Genomic DNA, 22,459 nt, shown 5'->3' with positions numbered 1-22,459 from the left:
AATTGAGTTGGATATTTCTCGGAGAATTTCTTTATTTCTTTTTTAGTCTTAGTTCTCTCTCCTCCCCCGTCTGAAGCATTTCTATATTTCTGTCCTCCATACTTCTACTTCTCTCCTCCGTAATATCAGGTCTGTTATTTGGTCCAGGTCTTTCTTTATCTCATCCATTGTGTTTTTCATCTCCAACATTTCTGATTGGTTTTTCTTTATAGTTTCAATCTCTTTTGGGAAGAATTCCCTCTGTTCATTAATTTCGTTCCTGATTTCATGACCTGTCTATCTGTATTTTCTTGTAACTTGTTGAGTTTTTTTATGATAGCTATTTTAAATTCTCTGTCATTTAGATTATAAATTTCTGTGCCTTCAGGATTAATTTCTGCTGGCTTGTCATTTTCCTTTTGGTCTGGAGTATTAATATATTTCTTCATACTCTTTGATGGCGTGTATTTGTGCCTCCACATAGTGGTAGTATCTGGTCACATCTCCCACCTGCTGCCCCTGGGTGGGTGTCAGGAGCTGTGTATTCTGAGCCTGCTGCAATCCCCACCTTGCTTGCTCACAGCTGCTGCTTTTCTAATCAGGTACTCTAGCCAACTGGCTTAACTGGAGCACCAGGCAGTGGGAGGGGTGCTTACTTTTGCCTGCATGATCCCAGGGACATAGTCGCTCTGCCCTTGCTGTCTGCTCTCCTGGTATGCTGAAACTTTCCCATGGGCTGTGAGGGAACTTGGAGAGCAAAGGTGTCCCTGAAGAGAGCTGTCCCTCTCCTCTCAGAGCCACGTGTGGTCCCATGCCCTGGGTTGCTGCCATTGGGAGAGGGAAAGGAGATCCCCTTATCTCCTTCCACTTCCTCCAGGTGGCATAGCACTTCCACCTTCAGACATACGACTGTGTGGGTCTCTCTGATGTTTTTTCTGTTGTGTGAATGTCCTGTGTTGGTTTATGAATGTCCTTTTTCTTGTATCTTAGGGAGGAGAGTCTAAGTGAAGAGCTCACTCCACCATGATGCTCGAGTATTAGATTTTTAATATTACTGTATGTACTTTATAATAGAAATGCCTTCTATTTCTAATATGCAGTAAGGAAAAAGCTGATTGTTATGAAAAAGGGATGCATATTTTTCAGATGAGTAATAATTTGGTTGCATTTTAATGTTACTTTCTTTAGATATGTATAAAAGGCAAAATTCACATATTTAAATACCTGAACATACAAGCTTGTAAGATTGCTCCAGATCTGCCAGATTATGATAGGAGACCCTTGGGTTTTGGCTCCTGGTAAGTATGTTCATTTTTTTATTTTTCCCTCTCAAAAGTAATAAATAAACTGGACCCTTAAAGGGCTTGTTATACTATTTACCTTGTTTTAATTTGGAATTTCTCATATTAAAAAGTTAAAAGAATTCCCACTTAGTTCTAAATAAAGTCCCTAAATGCCATGAAAATGTTTTGGTAAAATTGCATCTGATTTATTTCAAATGTTAATTTGTAAATATCAAACTTTGCAGTAACAACTAAAGTTTCTTTTTGGCAGCCATGAAGAACTGTACTCAGGTCGCCCTTATGGAGCCCTTGATTCAGGTTTCAATAGTGTGGACAGTGGTGATAAGAGATGGTCAGGGAATGAAGTAAGTGTTTAGTCCATTTTGTGTATTGTAACTCCTGATTAAGAGAAAATAAAATGATGAAAATGCAAACTGTCTTAATTGGATTCAATTTCTTATTACATAAATATAGAAAAGCCAAAGGAGGGAGAAAAATCCTGCATATTCCTACCATCAAAAGTGGTATTATGTTTCTTTACTGTCTTTTTACCATATGTGTTTTACATGTTTGTTACCTCATTGTCTTGTATAAATAGTTTTATATTCTGGAAAGGGAATTCAGAAGTGAATCAGTTACAACTGAAGCCTGAAATTTGGGGAGATGGGAGATCTTGAGCAGAGGTGGTAGAAGGGTGCTGGAAGGTGAGAAAACAGGACTATAGGTTGATGGGCAATGAGAGAACCTTAGTGAAGAATATCCACATGCTCAAAATAAAGAAGTAACTTCCTTAGCTAATTATATCATTTTTCTCTTTTAATTATTAGTGGTAGTATGTTTTCTTTTTTTTTAATTACTAAGGTATAATATTTTATACAACAAATTGGGTTAAACGATTAAATAAGCTTTTGTTAGCAAGACTGCTAACCTAGCATTTATAACTTGGTTCATTGGGAGTCCAGAGCAAATCAGTTTTAGACCACAGCCCATTTGGAATTTGGAATAGTTTGTGTATTTATGTGTGGGTGGGTATGTACGTAGTTGTGGTTGTATTCGTACAGATACATATATGTGGATACTTTACATTCATGTACATATGTAAATTTTATAGGGTCATATATATGCTTCTATTTCTTTTTTTTTAATTGTGGTAAAACATATAACATAAAATTTACCATTTTAACCATTTTTATGTACATTTCAGTGACATTAAGTACGTTCACATTGTTGAGAAACTGTCACCACACTGCATCTCCAGACTTTTTTGCTGTTTCTTCCTAAATGTAAATTTTATTGAGTTTATATTAAATGTGAAATGATGATCTGAAATAATGAAAAAACATCTGAAATGATTTTTTAAAATATTTCTGCTACTTTTTTTTAAGCCTACAGATGAGTTTTCAGATCTGCCTCTTCGAGTTGCAGAAATTACAAAAGAACAAAGACTACGAAGAGAAAGCCAGTACCAAGAGAATCGCAGCAGTTTAGTAGTAACAAATGGTGGAGGTAAACGTAGTTCCTGATGACATCCAAAGTCTTTATAATCACTATAACTTCTTTAAGTGGTCTCTTTCACATCCACTCCTTTTGTTTGTGTACCTGTAGCTTCTTCAACTCTTCTTTTAAAGACTTGCTCTTCTCATATGAGTGGAAAAAATTATTTTCCATTGGGATATCAGTTTCTGTTTTCAGGCTTGCAGTCCAAATACATTTCTCTCTTATTTTTATTTTGGAAAGAAACTTTATTAAAGACAGTTCACCTGGAATAGATCTTTGTTAATCTGGATTTAACCACAGTCTTCTTTTGAAGGACACTCATGTTTCACTTAACTACAGGGATACATCCTGAGAAATGCATCATTGGGCGATTTTGTCATTGTGCAAATATCATAGAACGTACTGAAGGGGAACAAAGTTTGCCACCCCAAAACGTGTCTCTTTAACATGAGGATTATTTTAGGCTGATTATATTTTTAAAAGACTCAGAAAGTTTCTCTTGATAGCTCCCCCTTAACTGTCTAAAAGAATTCAGAGAAGAAAACCTGTCTCAGGAAGTGACCTATCACCTTAGCATAACATCAACTAGGTGGTAGACTGGTAGGAACCTAGAAAAGCCTTTTGTTTGGTTCTTCTCTGTGTTCTTCTGTTTCTTTGTGGCCAGTCATTTTCCAAATGTTGGGTCCTTTTCACCTTCCTGTGAATTGCCTGCCTTCCCTTTGAAGTTCCTGACTCTCCGCACCCCCAACGTCTTCTGTTGTCTTTGGGTGAGTATGGTATTTAAGGTGAAGGCTTCGGCCGTTTTGGTGAGTTACTCAGTTTTCCTGGGTTTCTCCCATGTATATATGTTATTAAACTTTTGTCTGTTTTTCTGTTAATCTGTTTTATGTCAGTTTAATTCTTAGACCAGCCAGAAGAACCTAGAAGGCTAGGGGGAAGTTTCTTCCTTCCCCGCAGTACTTACACAAACCTAGATAGTACGGCCTACTACATACCTAGGCTGTATGGGACTAATGTTACAGAACCACCATCATATATGTGGTCCATCATTCACCAAAACATTATTACATGGCACATGACTATACTATTCTCCTTTTATAAGATTCTCTCTGTGGTCATTAATTGACCTCTTTCAGGAATTCAGTGCATTTCTTGATGTTTACCTTTTCTTTCATCTGGAATTGTACTCTTCAAGGGCATCTGAATCTGAGTTTTCTTAATCTGGTATTTAAAAATTTGTAATTGATATTAATAAAAAATTTTGTTAATTTGTAATTGTTTTTATAGTTTATTAACAGACAGATCTCTTTCTGCTTCTTTGTGCTTCTGAGGCAAACTCTTGATTTTAGCATTTCATTCAGTATTGCTTTAGTTTAGATTACCAGATCCTAATGTTTAAATTTTAAGGGCCAGCTGTAAGAGAGAAATGACTTTGGTTTTTCAGAAATCCATTATATTATCTGAGAAGAGCTTTCATCTCTGAATGATGATTTCAATTAAGTGAAATTGCTGTCTTTTTGTTCCTTACCATCTTATATCCTTTTTAACTCCTATCACTTACCATTCCATTCACATTTCAGTAGTTTTCTTTTCAGTCTTGCTTTCATATGAGATATGTTTCCCATCAGTTCTTTTGAGACTAACAGTAATGTCTAGATCTGTGCTGTCCAGTATGGTAGCCACTAGCCACATGTGGTTATTGAGCATTTGAAATGTGGCTTTTCTGAATTGAGATGTACTATAAATATAAAATACACATAGAATTTTGAAGCCTTTGCATGAAAAAAAGAATATAACATATCAATAAGACTTTATATTGATTATATGTTGTAATAATATTTTAGATCTATTGGATAAAATAAACTACATTATTAAAGTTAGTCATCTTTTCTTTTAACTTAAAAAAAAATGTGGCTACTAGATAATTTAAAATTACATATGTGGTTCACTTTTGTGGCTTGCGTTCTATTTCTCTTAGACAGCCCTGGTTTAGATAGTATGAAAAAGTGATGTTACTTTCTTGGAAAGTAGTCGTAAAATGAACCATTTATTTAGTCACACAAGTTGTAGCACGTTGAAAAAAATGCATTTATGTACCTAGTTTCTTTCATAAACTTTTTATCCTTTTACCTATTATTTAATAACTCAAAATTCATTTTTATATTAGTTGCAGTTATGGAATTATTTAGAAATAATTGAATCAGAAAACCAAACTGAGAAGTAGCTTTTTCCAAGTTCAATTTTCCCAGCAAGTGCAGCTTGTAGGTAGTCTATAGAACAAAATACAGTGATGGCTAGGGTTTAATACATCTCTGGAGAAATCATCTTAGTAGCAAATTATTTTTTCTACTGTGCCATTTTAAGTGTCTTTTAAAAATAGTTACTTTTTTTTAATTTTCTTTTTACTTTTTCTCAACAAAGACCCCTAGTACATAGCTGTGTCTTTTTAGTTGTGGGTCCTTCCATTTGTGGCATGCAGGACGCTGCCTCAGCATGGCATGGTGAGCGGTGCCATGTCGTACCCAGGATTCGAACCGGCGAAACCCTGGGCTGCTGAAGCAGAGCATGCAAACTTAACCACTTGGCCACGGGGTCAGCCCCCAAAAATAGTTACTTTTTAAACATGAAAAATAATGGGGCATTCCCAAACTTACTAGAGGAAATACTGATGTGGCTCTATCTTATTAATATGTTTCTCCTCAGTCACAGCATTTTTGAGAAGAAAAAATTCCTCAGTTGATTTCCTTCAAACCACAAACTGCTTCAAAATACCTATAATGCTGACCTCTAGAAAATAATTTTCTAAATAGGAAAATCTTTGTTTGTTCTAGTTGTGGACAACAGTTACAGGAAGGGAAACAGTAGTTAGTATCTATTTCTTTATCTCCAAGTTCTCTATCCTCCTACCCTTTCACTTTTCTTTTGAATTGACTGTTAGATTTTCTGCCTCCCAGTTCTTTGAAGAGATATGATTGAGCCCCAAATGTAAAACGTGGGGAAAAACCTAAAAGAAGATGTACCTTTCAATGTTTAAAAACTTTTCTTCCTCTCTTTGTCTCATAAACTCAAACTGTCTTGTTTAAAACAGTAAAGAGCTATCCAAAGAAAAAAGAAATATTGCAGTCTATATTCCAATAATTACCATCATGTACTGCATTTTTTAGTGAATTAGGACTAAGACTTTTTTGGAGCCTATTTTTGTGAGTGGCCGTGGACCAAACAATAAAGGCTTACATAATTTAAACTCCTCATTCCTCCTACTTCCAGAATAGAAAATGTTAGGGAAAAGGAAAGAATGCAATTTAATATGTTTTCTTGGCTGTCTGACTTGGATATTATTTTCTGGTGTGTGTATGGTGCGGACAGTGGAACATGATCTGGATCAGATTGACTACATTGACAGCTGTGCTGCAGAGGAAGAGGAGGACGAGGTGAGACAGCCCAAGGGCCTGGACGCAGACAGCCTCAGTTCACAGTTCATGGCGTATATTGAACAACGGCGAATCTCTCATGAGGTAGGAAACACATTTAAGCCTAAATATGTTTCATCCTCTAGTAAAAACAATTCATGATAGTATAAATTTCTGTCATATCAGTGATTTGTTTGTTTAGGCCTAATTATTTGTTTTATTATGTTTAGTTCCAGTTTTATTACTGAATTTTTCAGATTTTAAAAATCAGACAGTAGTCTTAAGTAGGCTTTAGGTTTATTTTTCAAATAAAAAGACGTTTCAGAATTTTGAAGACAGAATAAAAGGAGTCCTGAGAGTATCCTGTGTCTTTGAAGAAAATGCAAAGGAATATGATGCTTTTTATTGTTGTTCTTAGTGCTTTTTTATTGTTACTAACTGATGTATCATAGCTTGATCAATAATTAAGAATTGAACCAAACTGCTGACTTTTGGAGCAACATACAAACAACTGTAGAATTTTTATAATGAGCTTAATTATATTGGAGCTTTTATGCTAAGTCACACAGAATACAAATTGTTTGCCGTTAAAATTCTTGGGTGTCTCTTGTAGTGGAGCATTGAGTTGCCTTAGAAAACAAATGAGCATTCAGCCCACTGCACAATTTCTGCCAATTCCCCAAGGGTCTCAAGTAGAAATAGCATTCTTCAATATATCTAGTCAGCATAATAAAATGGCTCCACTTCAGTGTGTGTGATGTTAATGTCTGGAGTTGGTCCCAGGCTCTGAGCAGGGGTTATTTGAGAAACACTTGGGGCCTTTTTGAAGAATGATGTATTTAGCCTTTTAGAAATAAAGAATAATCGCTTCAAGTGGGACATGTTATAGAGTGATATTACCATTCTTTAAAAAAAATCCTTCGGTTTTCCTATCTGAAGGCTTTTGAACACAGTATTTTTTGTTGGTGTTCAGAAGAGACTCTTGTATTTAAAGTTGGATAAAGTTATACAGATCAAAGCCTTGCAGCCCAGAGAGAGCAGTGTACCAGGTGATTAATGAAACTACATATGATTCAGGCCATAACATCCCTGATGGAGCAAAGGGCAACTACTCTCCAGTAAAATTTAAATTAACAATGCGCATTATAATCTTAAAGGGAATCCTTTTTCTTTTATTGTGATCTTTCTCTTTGATCAGTTTATGGTTAATTAGGCTAAATAGATGAGGTATTTCTATTAAAAGTGAAAATGGCTGTTATATGACTGGTGAAAAATTTTAGTACTATTTCTTTAATCTATCATATTGGCTATTTTGTTTTCTAAATTCCAGCTACCTATTATATATGGTAGTCTATATGGTTCTGTGTCATCAGGCTTTCTAAAATATATTATCTATAAAAATATGATGAACAGTATTTTAGATGGAACAGCAAATAAATATTTTTTTATATTCTTGAACACGAAAAATGAGTTGTTTAGAAACTAATCTATTTGAGATTTTAAACGCTCTGCTATTGTTTAATTTTATTATAATACCTGTTACATACCTAGAGGTATTATGATAAAATAGGTTATGACTTGTATTTATTTTAAAAATTAAACCAGTGTCACATTCATTTTGTCATGAAAATTTCAAGTACCTCTTGCAATAATTTTAAATAATTGCAGTATTGTAAAACCAGGGTGGTAAGTCACTCATGTTAACATACTAGGAGAGACTTTTATTTAAAAAAGCTATATTCACTGAAATTAGAATAATTGTTCTCTCATCAGGATTCTAGAATTGCATCTCATTTTATATGATTCTCATGCCCACACTTTAAGGGAGTTAGCTTTACCCCTTGAAGTAACTCACCAAAGATTTTCTAGTTATGTGTGATGTACCTGTTTCTTGGAGGTAGACTATAAATTGTTTACATTTGATTTTGATATCTTTTTTGGATAAGTTATTTTCTTATTTTTCCCTTCAAGAATACCATTTTGATGATTATTTTTGGTGTTTAAATAAGGTTGTATTTCTTTCTATGGATTCTCATTTGACAAAATATATGCTATGATAACCTATAAGCCTCTACTTTTGATTTATAATTTTATTTTTCAGTATGTGGTCAATATCGTTTAAGCCAGTTTAATTTGCCTCAGTAGTGTTTTTTGAAATGACCTTTACCCTTTAGTTTATAAGTAAATTAAATTGCCAATAATATTTCTCTTTTAATTGATAACGTGTTTTACCATAAATAAAAATTACTTTTTGCTTTATCTTGATATTTTACCAACATCCCCAGGACTATTTGTATGACTAACAGAAGCAACAATTTGTGATAATAAAGAAGTAAAGAAATGTAATCTGCCCAGTGAACTTTCTGTTTTTGGGAATATGCAAGAGAAGCTTAGCAAAATCAGGATAGGGTAGGTAGGAATTCCTGTTCTTGATGGAAGTTTGTACTAGACGACCTCCACGATCCTTTCCAGCTCTGACATCTTACCATGTAGTACATATCACTTTATGGTCATTATGAGTGTTTTTGTTTACCAAAGCGGTAATATAGCCGATAATGCTTTTAAACATAAACATTCACATTTGAAGAGTCTGTTAAAATATTTTGTAGTATAATATACAGATCCCTAAATGCCAAGTTGAATGTGAACTGTGGAATCATTGTATCCTGGATACATATGTTAAATTGATTTATTTCTGCTTTTTTTGCCCTAGGGTTCACCAATAAAGCCTGTACCCATGAGGGAGTTTCAAAAAACAGAAGACATGAGAAGATATTTATATCAAAACAGGTCTGAAAGACCAATTCTACTTACTAGTTTTTGTCCTAAAACTCAATAATAAGAGCATGAAATGATTTTGGTTTTGCGCAGATCTTTGTACAACGAAGATGTTTAGATACTATGTGTTTTAGATAGCATGTATTTAGAGCTGAGTGACAATGTGTCTTTGTGCTCATGTAATAGAAAAAGTAGTAAAATTGATTTATTGATTCTAAATTCAGATTGCCTAAACTATTACCACTACAATTATTTGATTTGAAGATGCCTATTAGCAATGAGATTTTATGGTGATATGTCTGGCTTTATGCATAAAGAGGGCTAAATGAATTTCGGAAGTCCTGAAATTTTTTTTACCTGAACTTTTGATTAGATAACAGAGAGATAAAGACAACAATATGTCTCCTCATTCCTGTCTCAATTAATATGATCTTTTCACTACACTTAGTGCCTCACAGAATATTTCTAAAATTAGCTTCACCATCTAGAGCCCTACTTCTTGTACTTGAATTCCAGAAAGTTTCTTGCCATAAACTGTATCACAATAGTTGAAAAATTCCCAGCCTTTGGTTCTTTGCTTCCTCTCTGTTTCTGTGAAGTCTTAAAGCAGTAGACTTGATATGCCTATTCATAAACAACGGTAAATTTACTATGTAGAAAGCATCAGACATAGTTCTTTACTTACACCGGACAAGATATTAAAATTCTTTAGGGGACTAAGGTATAGATGGATAAAGAAAATATGGGGAAAATACTAAAAGAAATCTTATAACATGGTCTTTTGTAGTCTTATGAGTTAGTTCATGGGATTTAGTTAAATTTCATATCTTTGAAATTTATCTCAGAAAGGCTTTTTATTGCCATGTGTGGCTATATTGACGGTGTGGTCTTTTGAGATTCCAGTTTCACGCGGGGGTTTCCTATTGCATTTCCCCACTCTGGGAGGACCTACGCTTTATCTCCTGTCCCTCTTGCCTCCTGCATCCATCATAAGTAAAGCTCAAGATCTCCAAGATTTAGTAGGAACCCTCAAAGTGAAAGCCAGCTTTTTTTGGGTTCAGTTAGCTTATGTATTCGTTTTCTAATGCTTATATTACAAATTACCACAGATTTAGCAGCTTAAAACCCACCCATTAATAGGATAGAAGTCTGAGCAGGCTTGCCTTGATTCTCTGCTTCGGGTCTCACAAGGCTGAAGTCAAGGTGTTGGCTGTCCTGGAATTTGTCTGAAGACCATGGAGGAGAACCCACTTCTAGGCTCATACAGGTTGTTGGGAAAATTCAGTGCCATGCAGTTACAGAACTGAGATCCCCATTACCTTGCTGGCTGTCAGTTGGGTAACGTTTTTAGCTTCTCGAGTTCCCCCACATTCATTGGTTCGTGGCTCCCTCCATCTTCAAGCCAGCAGTGGCTAACCAAATCCTTCTCACATGTTGAATCTCTCAGATTTCCCTTTCTTTTGCATTTCACAAACCCTCTTGCTTTCCTCTTCAACTTTTTTTCCAGTTTTATTGAGAAATAATTGACCTACATCACTGTATAAATTTATGATGTACAGCACGATGGTTTGATTTATATAAATTGTGAAATGATTACCACACTAGGTTTGGTTAACATCTGTCATCACAGATAGACACAATAAAAAGAAAAAAAATTCCTCCTTGTGATGAGAACTCTTAGGATTTACTCTTGTAATAGCTTTCGTGTATATCATACAGCAGTGTTAACTGTAGTCATCAAGTTGTATGTTACATCCCCAGTACTTATTTATCTTATAACTGGAAGTTTGTACCTTTTGCCACCTTCCTCCACTTCCCTCTCCCGCCAATCCCCACCCCCACCCTCTTCTGCTTTTAAGCACTCCCATGATTGCATTAGGCCCACCTAGATAATCTCCCCATTTTAAGGTCAACCAATTAGTAACCTTAATTTCATTTGCAAAGTCCTTTTTGACATGTGACACATTCGCTCGAGTAACACCAGGAGGTGAAGATCATAGGGACCAAAAAGTCTACCTACCAGACCTTAATCCAGAATTTTTGTTTTGACTTCTTTTTAGAAATTCTTGCTCTGCCAGCACTAGGAGAATCTTTCCTTATCTGAGCCTGTGCCCTCAGACCTAGGAGTTTGCCATTTATATTCACAGTCACTCACTGTTAAGTGACAGGCCTTATATTCAAACTCAGTCACAACTAACTCTAAAGTCCATGCTTTTAACCACTTCCCCATGTTGCTCCTCCCAGACTAGTACATGGTACTGGACTCACTCATGTCTCATTCTTTATTGCATATATCCCAGTTAAAAATCTTACCCTACCACTCTGCTCTCCTTCTCTTATCTTGAAAACTTTAACTGAGAATCTACTGACTAGGAGTGCTAATATAAATGTTGGCAAAGGTTAGTAAAAATTTAAGGAAGTTTTTTCCCAGCTTCAGTATTATCTTAAACCTTGTCTAGGGGGCCAGCCCCGTGGCCGAGTGGTTAAGTTCGCGCCCTCCACTTCCGCGGCCCGGGGTTTTGCCAGTTTGAATCCTGGGCGTGGACATGGCCCTGCTCATCAGACCATGCTGAGGCAGCATCCCACATGCCACAACTGGAAGGACCCACAACTAAAAATACACAACTATGTATGGGGGGCTTTGGGGAGAAAAAGGAAAAATAAAATCTTGAAAATAAATAAATAAATAAAAATTTTTTTAAAAACCTTGTCTAAGGGAGTTAAGTAATTTAATCCATACCTTAAGAAAATTATAAACATAATTTATTCTTTCAAAACTTATTTTTTAATGCCTAGGAATTTAAAAAGTAAAAGAATTTTGTGAATACTTCAAAGATTTGGAACCAATATAAGAAAAAAAATGTGAAGAGGAAGAAAACAATAGAGCAGCTTAAGTTTTTGCTGTCTTAACGTACTATATTTTTAAATTTCATTAAAGTATAAGGTAGACCAGTGTTTCTCAACAGGGAATAGCATCAGTCCCCAGGGGATATTTGAAAATGTACTTATGTATTGTGGGAATTGGGTATCAAAATGACTCCTGGTGTTACTGGCAAGCATTAAGGCTTAACTACTAAAAATGTGCAGGACATCTCGTACAACAAAAAAATTACCTGAAATGTCACTGGCTCTCCCATTGAGAAACATATTCATAGGTGAAAAGGTCATACAACTTGAAGTAGCATGGTGACACCAAGGAGTAACAAAGCTGTGATGGGCCAGCATAGCCTCTGGGGATTGGCTTGTGGGAACCATCAGTTCTCATGTCTTCCTCACTGCCGCTTTTATTCTCTCATATGCTGTGCTTTCCTCTTTGCCTCCATCTTTAACTTTTCACAGCTTAGTTTTTGCCATCTCAGGTAATTTTTTTTATATGTGTACTCATACTCTCTTAAATCTCTGTGCTCTTCCCTTGTCTCCTTCCTAGATCCTGTTGCTGTAGAGCAGGGAAATGTGGTGTAGCAGAAGCACTAAATTACAAGTCAGGTATCCAGGCTCAGCCAATAAGAAGCCATCACTTAACCTCCGAGGGCCTCAGTTTTCTCATTTGTAAGATTAGTGGCTTGGACGCCAGGATTTCTGAGGCCCCTTCCAGTTCTCGTGGGCTGCATGCCTAGTAGTTGAGAGTGCAAACTACTGTAGAATCAGAAAGATAAGGATTCAAATCCAGCTCCACAACTTACTGGCTCCATCGCCTTGGGAAAGTTACTTCACTTCCATGCCTCAGCTTGTCAACTGTAGAATGAGAATTATAATAGTTCTTAATCCATAAAATCGTTGTGAGGAGTAATTGAGAAACACTGTGTGTAGAAAGTCCTTCACAGGGCATGTGTAGTATGTGGTAAGAGCTTAGGGAATATTAGCTTCTATGTGCCTCTGAAAAACATTGTCCAAAAGAACGATGCGAGTCATAGTTGATAAATGCAAATGAAGTATCGATTACACACGTACATCAAGGGAAAAGTCTCAATTTTAGAGAAAAATAAGATTCTAAAAAAGACCTTTTCTAAGAAGAAAATCTCCACAGGTTGAGATCTTTGGAAAGGCTTGAAGTAAGGAATTAATGTATAATAACTGAAGAGATCTTGCTAGAGAAAAGATCCTCTGGTGGGTATGTTACTAAATGGAGTGAGAGTCCTGAATGCCAGATTGAAGAATTTGTATTATTATTAGTAGGTAATAAGAAACTACTGGAGTTTGGTTTTCATTTCCCTAATAACACACTGATTTAATGCATTTAAATCAACCTGACAGGCTAATCATAGTTTAAAATTTCATTTCCTTACTATCAAAAGATCACAGCTCCAACACTGTTAGTTTTAGAGACACAGATGAGTAGCAGAGACTTGAAACACTAAATCCACCTCAGGAAAAAGATAAATATTATAAGAATTATAATTATATATCATAATTATAAGAAATAACACTGATAAAACTGAGAAGCAAGTTTTACTCTTATATTTTGTAAACATCAAATCAGGCTTCATCTTTTTCTTAAAAATAAAAATCAGCAGGGGCCAGCGCAGTGGCACAGTGGTTGAGTTCACGGGCTGTGCTTCGGCAGCCGAGGGTTCGTAGGTTCGGATCCTGGACACAGACCTGCACACTACTTGTCAAGCCATGCTGTGGCAGCGTCCCACATACAAAATAGAGGAAGATTGGCACAGATGTTAGCTCAGGGCTGATCTTCCTCACCAAAAAAAAAAAAAAAAAATCAACAGAATCTTTACTTTTGTTATTAAAATTGCTTCATCACTTGAAAGTGGGAGTAGAAGAGCTTTTCAAGTACAGTTACCAGGTTCTGTAGTATTCCAGATTTCTGTTGATAAAATGGTTTGTATATGAAATGATCTCTACGTGTGTCTTATTTCAGTCGTGGTAGTAAAGAAGATAATAGTTATGTGTGCTATAAAGAAATGATACTGTTTGAAAAGTGATCTCCAATAACTGTATCGTCACACTGGCCAACATAGACCATTGTTAGCTTTCTGTAGCTTGATCAGTGATACCATCACGTGAAACGTGAGTTGGAGACATCAGGTGTTCCTGTAGCTTAATTTAATGACTTGGGCTCAAGTTTACAAAGTGCAGTTAGTCTTTCAGTGCTGACTAGACAGTTTACCTATTGATGAATAGAAAGCTGCATTAACAGTAAAATTTCACTTACCTTTTATATGTCCATCTGTCTTATCAAAGAGTTTTTCCTTTCTCTTTTTTCTTTTTTGGGTCAGAGTTCCAGTTGAGCCATCTTCTCTCTTGTCACTATCACCAAGTCACAGCCAGGTAAATTTTTTTTTCTGTTTTAGTTTGATTTTTTTAACTAAGATGGCTTTCCTCTTTTATAATACTTGAATACCATTAATTGCCAGATATCTGTAAACTTCATTACCTGTCTGGTTGATTATACAGTTAATATAACATGTGCACCTGATACTTGCTAACAGTGTTTTTAGATGCCAGACAGAAAATAAATCTTTCCCCACATGATGGCTTTACAGTACATAGACGAACACAGTGCGAAGATGGGAAAAGATTAGCAATAAACACATTTAAAGATACTCGAGAGGCAAAGTAAAAGTTGCTTGAGTCAGCAGTAGTTCCCTGAATTGATAAGGAATACTGATAAGTTGATCTGTATCCCTGCTTGCATGTGCAAAATGATACTTTTGTTGCAGTTGTCACATACAGACTTGGAAGTGCACCGGAGAAGAGAACAGTTAGTAGAGCGCGCCCGGAGAGAGGCCCAGCTTGCTGCCCTGCAGTATGAGGAGGAGAAGATAAGGACCAAGCAGATGCAGAGAGATGCCGTCCTGGACTTTGTCAAGGTGAGTCCTTTGAATTCATTGGATGATACTCCTTAAGTTTCTTAGAAGTAAGTGCTTATTCGTTTTGCTGAGGCTGTCAGCTTTTAGTGTCTTAATTAAAATGTCAACTTTGTTTTCTCATTCTGGGGAATCTTGAGTAAGTAATGTAACTGTCTCCTGCTTGTTGTTAGATTGATTGTCCTCGTGCAGATAGGCCTGAGGACCATCAGAAGTTGTCTTGCTCTTAGGACAGTCCTGTAGTCTCTTCCTCTTAATCAGCAATCTGTCATTAGACATATCACTGTACTGTCCAGCTGCCGTTTCCTCAATCTCTAGGGCATCAATAAGGATCAACAAGATCATGAAAGTGCCGTGTAAAGCGTCAGGTGCCATGCAAATGTAAGCTTGTGTTCTCTGAGCCTGTCTCTGACTTCCTCACTAGAGCGACTGCCAGTGTTTGTAAGACTCACAGGCTTAATGCTTCAGAGTCATCTTTGATTCTTTCCTTTCTCTTCTCTCCACATCTGCTCAGTTAACCACCCCTGTTAATACTTCCTTTTTAAGCATTTTACACCCTCTATAGTTGCATCTAAACCTCGTTCATTTTTTTTGCCTGTGGTAGTTAAATCTTTTTGTTCTGAAATCGCCTTGGATTTCTTTCTTAATAATTAAATAATTATTTCTATTTTTGTTTGTTTAATATCTGTCTCTCCCATTTATCTGTAAACTCCATGAAGACAGGAACCATGTCTGTCTTGTTTATTCTGTTGTCCTCTAGACGCTTTCTTTCTTGTGTTTCATAACTCTAGCCAAAGGCCATCTGTAAGTACCATATACATGATAAATTCTCTTATTTTTTTTCAAACGTATCAGGCGTATGATGATGATCTCTGATGTTCAGAGGGGATAACAATTTGCATAAGCTTAAATACTCAGCTAGTAAGTGGCAGAGCAAGTTTTCTAGTCAAGACAGGCTGAACAGAAAATGGAAATAAGATTGATGGAAAATAAAGAGTTCCTTTAAAAAAAAAAAAAAAAAGACAGCCTGGCTCCAAACCCTACTCTATGACCACAATGCTATGCTGACTCTAAGTAAATAATAATGACTAACACACTGTGTCCTAGTGCTGTTCTATGCATTCTACGTAAATTAACTTATCTAGCTTGCCTTCTGTAGAAGTCATTCAGCTAGTAAGAGATATCACATTGTAGACGGTCTTGATTAAATGTCAAATTAGAGTTTGGTCTTGATCGCTTAGGCAGAAGAGAACAATTTTAACATCTTAACTAGGTGAAAAACATGAGAGAAAAGATACTTCTGAAAAACGAACCTTCTCATGTTGAGAACGTGTTAGAAAGAAAGATGAAGAAAATGAAATAGAGAGTAATTGCAATAATTAGACTAGGGTAGAAAATGAAGGCTTAAAAGTAGATGGTCTCTAAGGTTCCTAAGGAGAGGCAGTGTTGCACAGTAGTAAGAGCATAGAATCCAAAATACCTGAATTGGAATCCGGCTTTGCTAGTCAGTTTGTGCTTGACTTTTGGAAAGTTACTGAACCATTCTGTGCCTTGAGTTTCCTTAATATGTGTAATATTTAACTATGAAATAATAACTATTTTAGAATTATTATGGATGCACTCAGTTCTTTTACTAGTATGGTGAGTGCTGCATCCCCTACCACCACAATGGATTTTATTAATTAACTATAAGAGGGTTTTCAAGAGAAGCATCATTATGTCTTATACATAGATGTTTGGTAAGTGTTGAATAAATCATTGAAGTTGCGTGAAAAAAAATAATAAGGTCCCAAAGCAACCTTTTGAGGCTGAAAGAATGGTTTTAATGCAAATCTAGCATTGTGGGAAAAAGTAGGATTTGGAGTCAGAAGACATAGGGGCAAATCTCAGGTATGCTACTCAGCAGCTTCGTGGCCTTGCAAATATCACAGGACCTTTCTCATCCACAACTTTCTCGTCTTTAAATGAGTAAGACTATGATGTTGATCTCACAGAGCAAAAGGTGTACACTTGAGAGACTGTGTCTGAGAACACTTTGTAGAACACCCTGTAAGACACAGATGTTACCATATTATTATTTGACGTCATAACAAAAACTAGCAAATGGGGGAAAAGAGCCAGTTAGTATGGGGAATTGTGAGTTTGGTTTTGGATATGTTGACCGTGAGGTGGCAGTGGGGTTTCCAGGTGGAGAGTTTCCACAGGCAGTTGAAAATGCAAACCTGAAATTTGGCTGATAGGAGAGAGCTAAAGCTGTTAGCGTTAGAGTGATATTTAAAGCCGTCAAGGAGAGAGAGAGTGCCTTCATTGAGAGGACCTAGTGAGCCGTCACTGGTCTGATTGCGAATGTGTTTGCATGCATGTATGTATAAAAACATAGTTTTTAAAATTTCTGTTTCTAGATGCTTGTAGATACACGAAATACCGTTTGTCAGTTTATCGCTTTTCGTCATTTAAACTATAAGCTATTTAAGGGAAAGGGCAATATCTTCTAACATGTAGATCTAGGAAAGTGCTATACACAGGAGATACAGATGTTAATGTGAGTGATTATTTTAGTAAATAGAATTGATCATTTCCAGTGTTCCAGATTCTAACCAACATCCCTTTTTTTGGGGGGGTGGGGGTGTATAGCAAAAAGCATCCCAAAGTCCACAAAAACAACCACCCGCCTTAGATGGTGAGGTAAGTCTGTGTAATCACCTTCTCTTTGGAATTTTTATTATTGCAATGGAAATGAAATGTTTGCATGTGACTATCATGTGTTTTCAGTGATAAGTATTGCCATTTTACTTTTTCCCCTCACAAAATTCTACTTCTTAGGGAGGAGAAGACACAGGCCAGGGAGTTTATCAGAGTCTGTAGATCGGGGGTTTTTAAATCTGTACACATCCATCTGGAGATTATTTATTTCCCTTCCCCATCCCCACCAGAGGTATCATCTCCCTCATGCGTTCTCAAAGCCTGCTATATAGAGTCCTGAGAGCTGTATCTGGCACAGGTGAATGGTGTCGTGTTAAACAAAAAAGACTCTACAAAGTGTTTCAGCTTCAGTGCTCATTTCCTAAGGGCGTATGTTATTGATTATATTTTGTGCACATTAGTCTCATAATATTAAGTAGTACATATGCATTACAAGTTAACATGTAAAATTAATTGCATAACCTTTTAAAAGTTTACACACCTGTTTTGGTCTGTTGAAATGAAGCTTACTAAATGAGTATTTGTATGTTGTTGACTTTCTCATTAGCCATTTTCTTTTCTCTTTGCCTTCTCATTTTTTTAGTTTATGATCATTACTTCCTTTAAAAATGCAAAGGCACTGTTTCATGTGAATTTTGACTTGGCTTTTTGTAAAATAAGTTATTTGAAAACCTAGTACATTGGGCTTTACAGGCATTGATTTTCAGCAGTGTTTTTACAGCACAAGTGTTTCTAGAATGGTAAAATGTGTTGTTTTAAGTGACCGATTATATAAAGGTTTTTTTTAATCTATTGGACATATAATAACCACTTTTTGTTTGTTTATATAAGAACTTATGCATTGGTGTAATACCTGAGAGATTCGCTCAAGCATTTTCTGTTGTCTTTCCTTCACATGGTAATAATTCCGTACAAACCTTTGACAACCAAAGTTTGATAAGTTAATACACTCTTCCTTTTTTACCCCAACGTTTCTTTCTTGATGGTTATTCTGGAGTAATTTGTTATCTAAACACGAAAGCTTCTCAGAAAAATAACATGTACAGTTTTAAAATTTCCAATTGTGTTCTTGTTTTGTCTGAGAAAGGTAGTGAAGAGGTGCTTCGACTAGAAATCATGACTCTTGGGTTTAGTGTTTTCAGTGTGTCACTGGCTCATTAAGTAACCACAAGTTCTTTGTGTTATTGCTACATCTATACTTTAGCTTCCTATTTTGTGAACAGAGAATAATCCCTGTTCCCTCCTTGCTTTAGAAAGTCTTTAGGCAATAAGACCATATTTGAAGTTGTTTAAGCTCTTTGGAAGAGAATCATTATTCAGAATCAACTTATTAGCTATTATGATGCATGGATTCTAAGGACTGTGAATGCGGTCTTGTATGTCAGCATCTTCACAAGTATGTCTTAATATGTCTCTTTGTGTATTTGTGAAATATGTCGTGTGTGCAGTTTGTTTTTGACATTGCTTCATTTTTCTCCACCTCTCCAGTGTCCCTTCCCATCCAGAAGGTCTCAGCACACTGATGATAGTGCCTTGTTAGTGGTAAGAGCCTTGCCCAAAACAGAGTTTACATTGCTATGTCTAGAAGAGATTGGAGAGTAGCTGTTGTGCTTTTCATTCAGAAATGGTGTACGTACCATAAAACACGATGAGCATCATTATTAAATGCTTTACAGATAGCTGCAACGGTTTCCCTACATAACTGTTCATGATTTGCCCAGTGTCCCAGTGTTCTGCAGCTATGATTCAAATATCTTTGTTAGTGTTTCCAAAAGTAAGACATTTGCATTGAGAACCATATTGTATGTGTGTTGGGAGGAAAGGCCATAATAGATTACTTTTTTAAATGTCATTTCTAATGCTAGGGGCACCTACTTTATTAATCATTAATTTGGCCCATGAGTCACCTGTGTGTTAAATGGATTCTCTTATTCCATGATGCGAATTATACAACTGTATATTTGGCGTCCTATTTTATTATCTATTTTAAGCTACTGAAAATCCCAAACTTTTAAAAAATACTTAGAGCTCAAGATTATCCCTCCATGCCCTTTTTTTTTTTTTTTTTAAGATTTTATTTTTTCCTTTTTCTCCCCAAAGCCCCCCGGTACATAGTTGTGTATTCTTCGTTGTGGGTCCTTCTAGTTGCGGCATGTGGGACGCTGCCTCAGCGTGGTCTGACGAGCAGTGCCATGTCCGCGCCCAGGATTCGAACTAACGAAACACTGGGCCGCCTGCAGCGGAGCGCCCGAACTTAACCACTCGGCCATGGGGCCAGCCCCCCTCCATGCCCATTTTTGAAACTGAGGGAAACATTAACTTGAAATGCTATCTATTGATCATTTTTACACTCGTTTACTTTTATTGCCTGTTTCATCAGCTGAAAATGAATATAACATGCTTATTGAAAGTCTATTATCAGCCTTGCAAGAGAATTCTGTTGACATAATTGCTTTTCCCATCATGTTTTATGTTATTTTTTCACAGTAGTATTGAAAACTTGAAGTTCAAAAGTCTAGCCTCTGTAGCAGTTCCTGTCTTATGTGCTCGTAACTGCTGCGTTTGTGCATACTGCTGTGTGAACCCCGTACTTCAGGATGCCGTTTCTACTACATAAACTTCCATTGTCGAGATGTCTGTGTGTTCTGCAGTCATCATTTCCTTTGAGATGGATAAAGCACATTTTAACTGGGCAGTTTTGTAGATAAATACAACCACCAGCCTCTGGAGTTTTAGTGGAAGTTAATTGGCATGAGGAGCAAATCATAATTTAAATAAATGCAGAAAAATATTGAGAGCCCGTGATGATCCAGACACTTTACCAGAATTATCTCATTCACTCTTCATGGCAACCTTAAGAGTTAAGGTTAAACTTATCACCATTTTACAAATGATTGCTGAGGCACAGACTGTCTTGTCTAGAATGAGACTTGTTCAAGGTCATGTAGCTAATAAGTGCAAGGCTGGGTTCAAATCTAGATCTGGCTGATTTCAGAACCTGCATTAAACACCGTGCTGTATTGCCTTCCATACTGTAATTGAAAACAATTTAGGAAACTGAAGATCAGATTTAATAACACATATAATAAGTGATATAAGCCTGAGTGCCCAAACTTTTTTTTTTGCTGAGAAAGATTAGCCCTGAGCTAACATCTGTTGCCAATCCTCCTCTTTTTACTTGAGGAAGATTGTCCCTGAGCTAACATTTGTGCCAATCTTCCTCTATATGTGGGACGCTGCCATAGCATGGCTTGATGAGCGGTGTTTAGGTCCATGCCTGGGATCTGAACCTGTGAACCCGGGGCCGCTGATGTGGAGCTTGTGAACTTAACCACTACACCACCAGGCCAGCCCCTTGAGTGCCCAGACTTTTTTGTCAAGGAAAACGTGGAGTTTGGAAAAACAACAACAAAATCCCCTTAGCATGAAATTTGAAATGGCTTTCAGGCATTTTCAAAACACATACCCTTGTATTTTAGTTATCAGTATTCTTGTCTGACCTAAATTAGATGGCATTTAAAAGCAGGAACCGCGTTTCACATATTTTTGTATGCCAAATAGTGTCCAACACTGTGCAAAAAGAATCAGATTTTAAGTCAGGCTTCTGATCTTCTCAAAACGACTCTTTAGTGGCTTCATACAGTAGAATAAGTCCACACTTCTTAACACAGCCTACCAGCTCCTGTGCACTCTGCTGCTGTCTGTCTCTTGTCTCTGGCCTCATGCTATACCAGCATTTTTTCAGCTCTTCAAACATGGCAAGCCCTTTCCTACCTCAGGACCTTTGCAAATGCTGTTCTGTCTGCATGGAATGCCTTTCCCTCCCTGCATATACCCCTTGGTTAATTCCTACTCATCTGTCAGGTATCAGCTTAAATGACACATCTTTAAAATGGCTTTTCTGCATACTCCATGCCCAAATCAAATTTATGTCTCCAGTTATTTTTTTTCTTCATAGTACGTTTACATACATAGGTGTGTTTTGTTTTATGTCTCTCCCCATTAGACTACTAGGCCGTAAGTTTCATGGGCACACAGGGATATTCTCTGTTGTACTCACCTAGGTATACTCGGTCCCTGTCCTAGTTCATAAGATATATTAGGTGCTCAATAGATATTTCCCGAATGAATATGTAAATGCTGTGCATCTAATAATTCCTCACTAAGTTGTTTCATGATGAGACAGTCTGATGATATAGCAAGGTAAATGTTGAATTTGATTTAAAGACCTTGAAATACAGGATTTGAAATAAGTGTTAGTATCATTTAATATCAGTTGCACTAACGTTCTCTTAGGGCCACCTTCAGTCCGGGGTGCTTTCATCTCCGTCCAGGCTGCATGCGTATCCCATCTCTAGGCGCCCGAGAGTATCCAGGCTCATTTCACTTCCCCTTCCCTCCTCTCTTTTTTTTCCTTCTTTGCCAACATAGTGGCTTTTAGCCTTTTTATATTTGAAACTGACAGTAATTCCAGTGCATTTGGTTATAAGGAGGCCCAGGAAGTCTAAATAGGTGAAGCAGACAGTGTATAGCTGTTGTCACAGTCTTATTCTTTGATACATTTCCTTTTTCACTTTTTTCTGCCTTAAGATAGATTATGTTGCAGTGTATGTTACATGCTTCTTTTTGCAAACAAACAAACAAAAGGCCTTGCTATCTATCAACACTCATTAAAAATACAGTTGTAGGGGCTGGTCTGGTGGCATAGTGGTTGGGTTTGTGCATTCTGCTTTGGTGGTCCAGGGTTCGCAGGTTCAGATCCTGGGCATGGACCTACACACCACTCATCAAGCCATGCTGTGGCAGTGTCCCACATACAAAATAGAGGAAGATTGGCACAGATGTTAGCTCAGCAACAATGTTCCTCAAGCAAAAATAGGACGATTAGCAACAGATGTTAGCTCAGCGTCAATCTCCCTCATAAAAAAAAATACAACTGTTGTATATTTTTTAATATGCTTTTTTTTGGTGAGGAAGATTGACCCTG

At 36.7% G+C, this 22,459-nt stretch overlaps 1 protein-coding gene across 16 annotated transcripts in view; it reads left to right on the top strand.

Annotated features, from left to right (window-relative positions):
- The window catches only part of LRCH3 (leucine rich repeats and calponin homology domain containing 3), a 99,196-nt gene that overhangs the window by 52,632 nt on the left and 24,105 nt on the right, over positions 1–22,459 (top strand). For 8 of the 16 annotated variants that reach the window (XR_011503201.1, XR_011503202.1, XM_070509029.1 and 5 more), the window contains exons 6-14: positions 1,168–1,277; positions 1,534–1,627; positions 2,648–2,768; positions 6,126–6,274; positions 8,883–8,959; positions 14,179–14,230; positions 14,623–14,772; positions 17,404–17,454; positions 18,961–19,014. Coding sequence is in view for 14 of the 16 variants with exons in the window: in XM_070509029.1 (XP_070365130.1) it covers positions 1,168–1,277; positions 1,534–1,627; positions 2,648–2,768; positions 6,126–6,274; positions 8,883–8,959; positions 14,179–14,230; positions 14,623–14,772; positions 17,404–17,454; positions 18,961–19,014 (858 nt within the window). In the remaining 2 variants the exon portion in view is untranslated. The remainder of the gene's footprint in view (positions 1–1,167; positions 1,278–1,533; positions 1,628–2,647; positions 2,769–6,125; positions 6,275–8,882; positions 8,960–14,178; positions 14,231–14,622; positions 14,773–17,403; positions 17,455–18,960; positions 19,015–22,459) is intronic. The other 8 variants (XM_070509032.1, XM_070509036.1, XM_070509026.1 and 5 more) reach the window with 2 other exon arrangements.

This window comes from Equus asinus, chromosome 5 (genome assembly GCF_041296235.1).
Source record: "Equus asinus isolate D_3611 breed Donkey chromosome 5, EquAss-T2T_v2, whole genome shotgun sequence".
NCBI lineage: Eukaryota > Metazoa > Chordata > Mammalia > Perissodactyla > Equidae > Equus > Equus asinus.
Note: the sequence above shows the minus strand (reverse complement) of the source record. Positions and strands in the feature narration are given on the sequence as shown.